Raw genomic sequence first — 11,092 nt, 5'->3', positions numbered from 1 at the left:
TATTTCCAGGAACAAACACAAAACAGAACTATCACCCGGTATATAAACACAAGTAAGCATCTACGCATATACAGCTCACTGCAAGGAAGAAGTCACAGTTTATGACTAATTTACCTAAATCTGACCAAATAAACACTAAAAACACAACATTTATCCAAGCAGTGACACCCTTTCCTTTTGGCACATTTCCGACACAAATGTAGGCTTACATAAAATTGTATATGAATTTGATAACCACAATCCCACCATATCATTACAAACACACAGATTTATTTGAGCAGCTGAAAGCTAAACTTACATATTATCCCAAAGCTTGCATCCACTGGAGAAAACATCCACTAACAATCAGAAAATCAGACAGCAAAATAAGGAACCACAGAATAAAAGACAGAAACCCTATGCATGCAAACAAAGAAACATCACAAAAGCTGTTCAACAATATCCCATGTGTTTTTTTAAAGCAAGTATTATGGTTGTAATATAAAGGTTCAATAAACATGATACTTTTTATTATTAAAGACGTTTAATATTTGTCTATGATAGTGAAGTTTATCCAAGGGGTCCAGAATATATAGAATGTATCCAACTAGACTAACGATAAACCTGCAGCTTTCCACTACCATTATTTGTTTGACTTTTACTAACTAGTCATAAAGTGTGGGTGTTCTGAGAGTATTTATTAACTGGGCTGTAAGACTTCTGCCTGCGTGACTTTCCTGGTTTTCCTATCAGAGCCTGAACCATACTGAATAATATTGTAAGTAGATCATGTTCCAGAGGATGGTAAATAATTTTTCAATGTCTGAAGATAAGTCCAAAAGGGTCACACTACAGGACAAGAACAAATCTATAAACGTACAGCGCTATATAAATCCTGTTTAATAATAATAATAATAAACTGGCCAAATACTTTATTATGTACCTCTACCACATCTTCCACATTCCCTCATCAATAGATGAAGCAGGGTGCTCAATATTGCTGAAACCCAAAACCACTGCAACAGAAGCCTAAAAGTTTTTTAACCTAAAAGCCTAATGATCTAAATAATAATTCATGATTAATTAAGGAACCAACATGGCAATTATAAGCTTTGTTAAAGATGTGGGTTTTTTTAAATAAACGCTCACTAGTCAACAAGCTACTTAGGGTGAGGTGCAAATTATTTACTTATTAAAAAAAAAAAGCCCAAAAGGGTCTGGGAGCTCACATTTAGAAGAGACAAGAGTTTTTTTTATCTTAGCATTAAATTTGAGTCTCACTCCATCAGCTAATGAGAATAATACTTTTGTCAACCTAATATAAAATCTGAAAGTTAACTATACACTCTGTAGCCATTTACCAACCCCCTCACCACAAAGTTTCATACTGACCTGCCCATGCTCCCCACAGGAAGCCATGAAACTGTCACTACCAACTTTTAGAGACAGCATCTCACTTCTTGTGCACATGCACAGGAAAATTTACTAATCCCTATGGAGAAGGAGTGCCAACAATCTTTTTCCATGCATGCAAAGAAGTCAGGAACTGGCCTGAGACAGGATCTCACTGAAGTGAGGACAAAAGACCATAAGACTTAGAAGGGAATACAAGGGAGTGAAGAAATTATACAGAAGTATACGAAACCTTTTTACGCTTACATGCAAATTAAAATGGAAATGTAATCCAAGTAATTAAAGAGAAAATATAATGGTGTTGGGACAAATTTACCTTCGTTTTTTGTTATAATTTTACATTGTTTTTTTTAAAATATTTTTATATATAATTTTATATTTTTTTTTTATATTTCTCCTTAACACAACAAAACGTATCCCCAGACAACAGCACAACTTTTTGTGGCTCCCTATGGTCTGAAACGTTGGAATGAGTCATGGGATAAAAGATGAAGCTCTGCTTCCAAGTTATCCAATTTCACATGTAAAACACAGCTTGGACATGTAAACTAAATGCTGTTTAGTTACTCATAGCCACAGGCAATGAGTAACTAAAGATAGACATTAAAAATGAGCCAAAAAGCTCCACTTTCTGGCTAAAAAAATGCAAAATACTACTGTGCAATATTTCATATTTTCTTAACTAAAAATATTTATATGTTTTATCCACCAGGAAACCAATACCAGATACTAGCCTCTAAAAGTTGGGTAGGGGATGTTGGCCATGGCCAGGGTAACCTACAGGCAGATGAAAGTTCCTCAACCCAGCTGTTTGATATGGTAAAGGTGACCATACATAGTTTAGCTAAAAACATGTAGGATAGAACATGTAGTCAATGAATGTTCATGTAGGCCAAACTGAATTATTCATTTGCACAGCTAATAATTTTTTTTTTGCATTTTGACAGGACTCTAAAAACAGCTGCAAGAAAAATATCACGGTGGCCTTTTAAGCCTTCCCTCCAAAATTTATCACCACATCAGAAAAGGGAGATGACTACACAGCACATTAGAACCAGTTCTGTCCAGCCAATGCAAGGTCTTAGCTGGATCCTATTAAACTAAAAATGATGTCATACAGCACAAGCTCACCAAGCCAAAAATTACACAAAACCCTCTGTGGACCACATCCGGACTAGGCCCTGCCAGTTGGATGGCGCTGGTGTAAAAATGAATTTTTCTGTAATTATTGGACCAGATGCATTGCCTTGAAGGACAGGATTTTCTGATGCTCTGTGATTTTGCACTGGATTGTCTGTAACTGTGGTAAAAGCTGTAAAATAACATATAATGCCCCTTGTTGAAAGAAGCCTGCTGTGGCTGCCTAGCCTGTGTAATATCACCGTCACCTGTGGGATTGTGCTGTTATTTCCAGACAGGTCACCAGAAGGCATAGCCAAGTTTATTAATTCTTTCATAGTCATCTTCAAGAGGCATGCTTTACTGTTCTTGGGTTCCGATGCCAAGAGGGCCTGTGGACAGAAAGAAAAAGAAATAAAGTATTATCTGTGCTGTCCTAATGGGTACACTTATCTTACTTCTGCAGTCGTTTTTAAAGACACACTTTGTTCCAAAAAGAACAAAAAAAAAAAACACTTAGCCTATAGTTAAGAGAACAACGTCACGTACTTGTATTTTTAAATGATTCTGTTCTTGATTCTGTTACTATCCTAATGTTTCACAGTAAAAATAGCTGTACATCTTTTAAAAACCTACAGTTATTGCTCTATAGGGTTTTTTCATCCCATCTGGACACGTGCTTGAATATTTTGATGGCCAAGACCCACTACCAGTGCATAAAACATGAGCTGGAGATTGCAGACATCAATCAACTCTGTTTTGCACTTCTCTTCTTGCAGCAGCATGTCTAAGCACTTCTATAATCAATCGGATCTGAACATTTACCTAGAGAGGAGGTGATATATGTGCAGTTTGTAATTGGACAACATTTATAAACTTCTGAACAGGACTGGAGATGAAGATGGTTGCCCGCTTAGAAAATGGTAACCATGAACAAAGACTACATTGCAAGAACTGCATGTTATTTATATCAGTTCAATAAAAAAAACGAAAGGAAAATTTGTTATATAATTAACCCTAAAGGTCTATTTTATAGAGAAATGTAGGTTGCAGAAATCACATCTGTAGTTTTAATAGCGTTAAGCAGTACGTGACACATTCAGTGTTTCAAACTCTTAAAGATCATATGTCCTTTTGATTTTCGTTTGTCCAAACATCTACTTGAACAATAGCTGCTTTGTTTGAGAGTCATTTAACTCTCAAGAAAGACCTGAATGTAGTGACTGTATGTGAGTGCTGAGATAAGGATGAGCTGACCTATTTCTAGCTGGCAAACCACACTGTACAGGCCAACCACCCTTTCAATGCCAATGTTCTATAAACCATTTTACAATGTTACAATATTTAAAGTGGAACTAAACCCAAAAGGTGAGGATTAGCTATGTTGTATGGAAAACTGTGTATGGAAATGTCACCAAAGTGACCAAGTAGCCAATGGTATTTTTTCAACAGCTGCATAGGTTATTAGCTGAGATAGGAGGAACCTTTCATGGAACAAACCTTATGAAAAAAAGGAAATATCAACAATATCAAACCTAGCTTAGATATGTAAAAACAACATGTAGAAACTTAGTACAATGCTTTGCTTACCACCCTAAGAACTTCATCTTATGATATAAAGGATGCTTTTCAGCTTATTGGATAAAGGATAAGTAGACTTTTATTTAACCAGTATTCATTCCCACAATGACCTGAACCACCTCACCCACCACTGTTCATTTCTGAGGTCCAAGCACTGGGTCAGCCTGCGCAGTACAGCCTCATTCACTTCTACGGGGCTTCATCCATTTAGCATCTACTTTGTCAGAAAAGGCCCACAGAAGTGAATGGGGTTGTACTGCACAAGCATGGGATGAAAGCAATTGTCAGTTTAGGTCAGTATGGAGGAGAGAGGGATATTCTTTCAAGACAGCAGCATGAGGGCAATCCTCTAGGAAACCTGGTTTCAGTCTACAAAAGATCCAAAAGTATAATAATGGCTGCCCTTTATGTAGGACAAAGAATAAAACTGTATCTCTGTTTAAAATTGTTTAACAGTATAAACATTAAGGGGGCCCTTATTGGTTATTGTGACTCTCATGTTTAGGTTTAATAAAAAATATGATTTCAAGTACAAAAAACAAGGACATACAAATTGTAGACTGTTTTTTTTCTAATGGAGCCTTCTCAGAAGAACCCACAGATGAAATGTAATACGTCTTTTCCTTTTTAAAGAGTACATGGATGCAGCTAGAGAAATAGAGCCTTGACCAAAAAGTTCACTGCCTGTTAAAATATTTAAACCTTAATTCTTGTATTAATATTGTCTTAGACTGGTTTCACACTGCAGTCTCGTAAAAATGTTGTAATTTATTGTGCATGTTAAGGTGAGTTTATGTATTTTCAATCATTAAAATTTCTTAAGAGTTTACACATGTTAATGTAATTTCAAATGTAATTTGTACTTTTTTTTAAAATCTGCATTTTTCATTAAATAGTGATAATTTCCAATGAAGCTTTTTGTATAGTGACAATGCTCTGTCTTTGTTCCCAGGTTTACTTTTGTCCTATCCCAACAGACTTCCAGTGAAGACCAATGGCCAGTTTAGCAGGCATTAAGCAGGCATGATACGCTGCTGCCATCATTAGGAAACCTGCCCCTAGAAATGCCATATACCTGTCACTGGAGTGTAAAATACATGAAGCAGAAACAAAGAACATACAGGAGATCCGTAGACCATAGAGATGCAAAAGAGGATATAAAAAGGCTGAATAAACAGCGCACATGGCTCAGTGGTTAGCACTAATCTGCAGTGCCACATTCTAGGTTTGAATCTCACCCAGTACATCTTGCATTAAAAGAACATAATATGGCATCCAGCAACCATAAGCCTGAAAATATTTGGTGGTTCCCACATTTATGCCCCAAAAGGAAGGTGCATGCTTCAAAAGAATTAATAAAGTATGGCCTTGTCAAATAGACAAGATGGAAATTACCTATTATTATTCATTATTTAATTATAGTAAAAGTCTACTTTTTACTCCAACTTCATACACAATTGAGAGGTAACCTCCAGCTGGGCTTTAGATAGCATAAAAGAGGAAATATTTCATAACAGGAAATGAGACCTGCCAAATGTCATTTTATGCTGTTATATAATAGAAAGTGTTAACTAAGAAAGTCTTAAAACTGCTGTAGGAACTAATACCAGTCCTTTCATTTAATATTATCATTCTATTGGTTTAGGATATGGTGCCACAATACATAGCACTGCGCCAAGGCAAGTCACAGCACAGCAAACAAATTGGGTCATACTTGGCACTTTAAACAATGGAAGCATCAATCTCCAGATTTATCTGGTAGGAACAAAAGTAGGTATTTGGCAAATAAAGATTCGGGAGAGATAAATAATAAATAATCAGAATATCCTCCTTTCCAGTTGAAGGAGGTTTTGTACTTTTTATTCAGTTTCTTACCAAATCTGATTGCCAAAAGATAAAGATGCCGGTTTCTGCAGGTTTGGACTGAAAGAAACCTCATTAGGAAGTGAAGGCAGCCTTTCTAACAGGGTCAAAGCAATAAAACAACTAGGCAGAAGTTCTTGTCACACCCCACTCCAAACTCTGTCCAAACTTATCTATATTATTATTATTATTGTTATTATTAATATTATTAAACAGGATTTATACAGCGCCAACATATTAGGCAGCGCTGTACATTAAATAGGGATTGTAAATGACAGACTAAAACAGACAGTGATACAGGAGGAGAACACCCTGCCCCGAAGAGCTTACAATCTATATATTATTATTACACAGTATTTATATAGCGACAACATATTACGCAGTGCTTTACAAAGTCCATAGTCTTGTCAATAGCTGTCCCTTAAAGGGGCTCACAATCTAATGTCCCTACCATAGTCATATGTCATTAATACAGTCTAAGGTAAATTTTGGGGGAAGCCAATTAACCTAACTGCTTGATTCTGGAATGTGGGAGGAAACCGGAGTGTCTGGAGTAAATCCAAACAAGCACGGGAGAACCTGCAAACTCCATGCAGATAGTGTCCTGCCCGAGATTTAAACTTGGGACCTAGCGCTACTAAGGCCAGAGTGCTAACCACTGAACCATCATGCTGCTCCAATAGTTTCAAAGACTAAAGATTTGTCTGGAATTCTACTACCAGTGCTTGAGAGGAAGACACAATTTAAAGAGCAAATTACTACATTTTACACCCATCACAATCACTGGCTTAAAGGAGGAATGTTCATTTTTTATGTAATTCTTCTTTAATACCTTACAGTCTGCAAATCAGTAGATGAATGTTCCATTGCACAATGCCCTTTGGCTCCTAGCCAATAACTTTATCTATTTTTTTTTTCCTTACATTTTATCTATTTGTCAGCTAAGACAAAAAATAAATCCACGCATGGAATTTAAAAATACAAAGCCCCAATATGTCCTTTAAATGAGTTTTGGTCAAGTTATTTTCAACCACTGCCTAATGTGGTTTGGACATGTAGGTAATAATGTCTGCTGCTTACAAAAGATTTAAACAGGGTAATAGGAATAGTCAGATTTCTACAGCTATTTTTGCTATGAACAAACTTTTTTGGGAAACACAGGGGCAAACTATGTAAGTGCTAACAACTTGACCCTATGTTGCAGAGGGGGCCTGATTTATCCCCTACCAAACATCCTTTTAAAGGACCCAGGCTTGCTCAACTGTAACTTATCAATGATACCATAGAAAAAGGTTCCAACACGCAGTGATCTTCAAATTTCAGCATGTTTATTAAAGCAGTGGTCACCAACCAAAGGTCCGCGGACCACTGGTGGTCCACAAGAAAATTTTGGTGGTCCACGGCTCTGGCCAGTGCACCCCCAGCGGGGTCAAGAGAAGGACGCACCGGCCAGAGCTGCGGACCATGTACAATGTATGGATCACAGGCTCAGGGCGGTGAGTGGGTTCTGGCATCATGCTGTCACTATGGGGGAAGTTTCTTCCCCTTTGAGTGACACACAGCTCCCCACGCAAGCGCGGGTAGGAGCCTATAAATTTAGTGGTCCATAGGTCCAAAAAGGTTGGTGACCATTGTATTCAAGTATCGCATCACACAAAAGTCATCACCAGAGTACTTTGGCTAAAATAAAAAAAAAAAAATGGGTATATACACCTAATAGATTAGACATTTAATCCCACCCACCAATAATGATCACCAGCCAAAAGAAGCACCTCCCTTCCTTATTTTGCTTCTTAAAAACCAGCAGAGCCTTGTTGGTCCCAAATGATGGAGAATAAGCTTCTGCTGAAGTCTTATTGATATTATGTGCTGTGCAGCAGTAATTCATGTAAACTATTGATATCAGAGAGAAAACACTTTATCAGGAAAATATTGATTTTTAGCCTAGTTGTGGGAAAAGTTGTATGGCCAATTTCAGTATTGGGCAATTTTGGACTGTACTGTAAACACCATATATACACTAATTCACTCCACTTTGTAGAATGTGATTAGTGAAGTACGGTGAAAAAATTGCAAACAGTAGGCACATGTAAAAAAGTGGGGGATTGAATATTTACGCAGTATCTCCAGTGCTGTCAAGGTAAGTACAAAACCCTGAAGCATAATCTGATTTTTTAACTTGGTTTATTAGGGTGAAGCTCATATGATATTTTAAAAAATGCAACATTACAAGCCCACTTAGACCATCATTGTTAAATGTTGTCAAAACAAGGGTAGCAGTGGAGAGAAAAGCTCTCGACCTTGAAGAATTCCATTTTTATGGTACCTAGAATAGCAATTAAGAAGCTCTTAGATAGAATTCCGCCTGACAGCCAGAAAATTATGTTATAACTGAAACAATAAATCTTTGTTTAACACAAGCAAACGTCTGTTGTGTTTTATCTCTGGCAGAAAGGATGGTAAGCTCAATGGCGTCTCACAAAACAAGAGCGTGATGTTCTTTAAATACTTATCACTACCTCGTTGTGAGTATCAGAAGTGGATGAATGTATCACTTTTTACTGGAGGTTGCCAAAACGAAGGACAGAAGCTATTTCAATTTCTTTTTTTTACCTAGTATTGTATATAGCTGGTTGGTATCAAGTTTATATTTACAGTGCTCACACTTACAGAAAAATTTGGATTTTTCATTACTTTCATTGCCTGCCTGTTGACCAGACATCCCAGAGCCTGTTCTGTTGAAGGATCTCAAGGCAGGTTTGAACCTGGTTGGGTGCTGCAAGAAACTTATTTGTACTGGTGTTCTAAAAGAACTGTTTTGGTAGGGTTTGCTCCATGTATGAATATCAAGGTTTTATTTTTGACTGGTTTGCCTTTAAAATATTTCAAACACAAAAACCAAAAGCCCTTGACCAAAAAGTAAAAGGACAAACTGGTTAACTGTAAATGGTATCACTAATTGTTCACAGTCCCATCCATATGGACAATTAGTTATACCAAGACTCTTCAACAGGTAACCTGTTTTTTTTCACATGTTGATCAAGTTGCTTTGGTTTCTGTTTTTTAAATATTTTGCTAGGAGCTTGAGGGAAATTTTTTAAACCATAAGGTGCTATTGAGTATTAAATGGTCTTACAGTTAGATCCATAAATATTCGGACAGAGAAAACTTTTTTCCAATGTTGGTTCTGTACATTACCACAATTGAGTTTAAATGAAACAACTCAGATACAGTCTGCAATTGCAATGGGTTGAACAAAAAGATTGCATACATATGTAAGGAACTAAAGCCTTTTTTTAACACAATCACTTTTCAGGGGCTCAAAAGTAATTGGAAAAATTAAAAGGCTGAGAATAAAATGTTCATTTCTAATACTTGGTTGAAAACCCTTTGCTGTCAATGACAGACTGTAGTCTTAAACTCATGGACATCACCAGATGCTGGGTTTCCTCCTTTTAAATGCTCTGCTAGGCCTTTACTGCAGCAGCTTTCAGTTTAGTCTTACAAGTCTTACAAGTGAAATGCATGCTCAATTGGATTCAGATCAGGTGACCGACTTCGACATTTAAGAATATTCCACTTCTTTGCTTTAATAAATTCCTGGGTTGCATTGGATGTTTTGGGTCATTGTCCATCTGTATTATGAAACGCCTCCCAATCAATGTGACTGCATTTAGCTGGATTTGAGCAGACAGTATGTCTCTGAACACCTAAGAAATCATTAGGCTGCTTCTGTCCTGTGTCACATCATAGATAAACACTAGTGTCCCAGTGCCATGGTAGCCATGCACACCCAAGCCATCACACTGCCTCTGCCTTGTTTTACAGATGATGTGCTATGCTTTGGATAATGAGCTGTTCCTGGCCTTCTCCATTCTTTCTTCTTGCCATCATTCTGGTAAAGGTTGATCTTGGTTTTATCTGCCCAAAGAATGTTTTTCCAGAACTGTGCTGGCTTTTTTGGATTTTTTCTTTTTCAGCAAAGTTTTTACCAAAGTTTTTTTTTAGCAATCTAGCCTTTCTATTCTTGAGAATCTATTCTTGCAGTGCACCCTCTGTATTTACTTTTATGCAGTCTTCTCTTTATGGTAGACTTGGATATCGATACGCCTACCTCCTGGAGAGTGTTGTTCACTTGGTTGGCTGTTGGACCTCCTGGTCTTTTGGCGTTGCTGAGTTCACCAGTGCTTTGTTTTTTTCTCATGATGTACCAAACTGTAGATTTTACCACTCCTAATATTGTAGCATTTTCTCAGATGGTTTTTTTCTGTTTTTGCAGCTTAAGGATGACTTGTTTCATCTGCATGGAGAGCTCCTTTGCCCGCATGTTGTCTGTTCACAGCAAAATCTTCCACATACAAGCACCCCCCACCCCCCAAATCAAATCCAGGCCTTTTATCTGCTTAATTGATAATGACATAACAAAGGAATTGCCCACACCAGCCCTTGAAATAGCCTTTGAGTCGATTGTCCAATTACTTTTAAGCCCCTGAAATGAAGTGATTGTGTAAAAAAAGGCTTTAGTTCCTCACATTTATGCAATCTTTTTGTTCAACCCACTGAATTAAAGCTGAAAGTCTGCAGTTCAACTGCATCCGAGTTGTTTCATTTAAAATACTTGTGGTAATGTACAGAACCAAAATTAGAAAACAAGTCGTCTCCATCTAAATACTTATGGACCTTTACTGTTGTAAAAATATTTTTATGAATTAATTTTTCACTTTTTACCCTTTGTTATACATCTAATCTTCCAGTCTCATGCAACTTCTTAGCACCCAGTACCCGTCTACATGTACTCCTGCAGTTGCTGCATGGCATCGCTCAAGGCAAGTTTCCTAATAGCAACAACATAAAGCTGTGTTGGCATGAATAATTAGTCTTCACTAATAGAGTTCATAACAGGATAACAACGGAGAATGGAGACAAAAAGCTTTTACACTAAAACAGAAAGTACTTGAACAAGGACCTTTATGGATCACTGGATCACCAGAGATTATTTAATGAAAGCTGCAGATTTAAAAAATATTCATAATCACACTGACATTAGCCTCATTTCCCCCTATTAAAACACTACAATTATTTTTTATTATTATTTCACCATAGAACTTCTTTACAGAAGGTGACACCATGATCTTTC

General features: G+C 37.0%; 1 protein-coding gene and 1 long non-coding RNA gene across 2 annotated transcripts in view; one reads left to right on the top strand and one right to left on the bottom strand.

Moving 5' to 3' along the window:
* Positions 1-2,487, top strand: part of LOC140329474 (uncharacterized) — an 11,323-nt gene extending 8,836 nt beyond the window's left edge. The window contains exon 4 of the long non-coding RNA XR_011920486.1: positions 2,340-2,487. This is a non-coding gene — a long non-coding RNA (uncharacterized lncRNA). The remainder of the gene's footprint in view (positions 1-2,339) is intronic.
* THADA (THADA armadillo repeat containing) overlaps positions 1-11,092 on the bottom strand; it is a gene marked incomplete in the record, with an annotated part of 349,766 nt that overhangs the window by 243,072 nt on the left and 95,602 nt on the right. The window contains 1 exon segment of the mRNA XM_072409779.1: positions 2,781-2,903. Coding sequence (XP_072265880.1) covers positions 2,781-2,903 — 123 coding nt within the window.

Source organism: Pyxicephalus adspersus, chromosome 4 (genome assembly GCF_032062135.1).
Source record: "Pyxicephalus adspersus chromosome 4, UCB_Pads_2.0, whole genome shotgun sequence".
NCBI lineage: Eukaryota > Metazoa > Chordata > Amphibia > Anura > Pyxicephalidae > Pyxicephalus > Pyxicephalus adspersus.
Note: the sequence above shows the minus strand (reverse complement) of the source record. Positions and strands in the feature narration are given on the sequence as shown.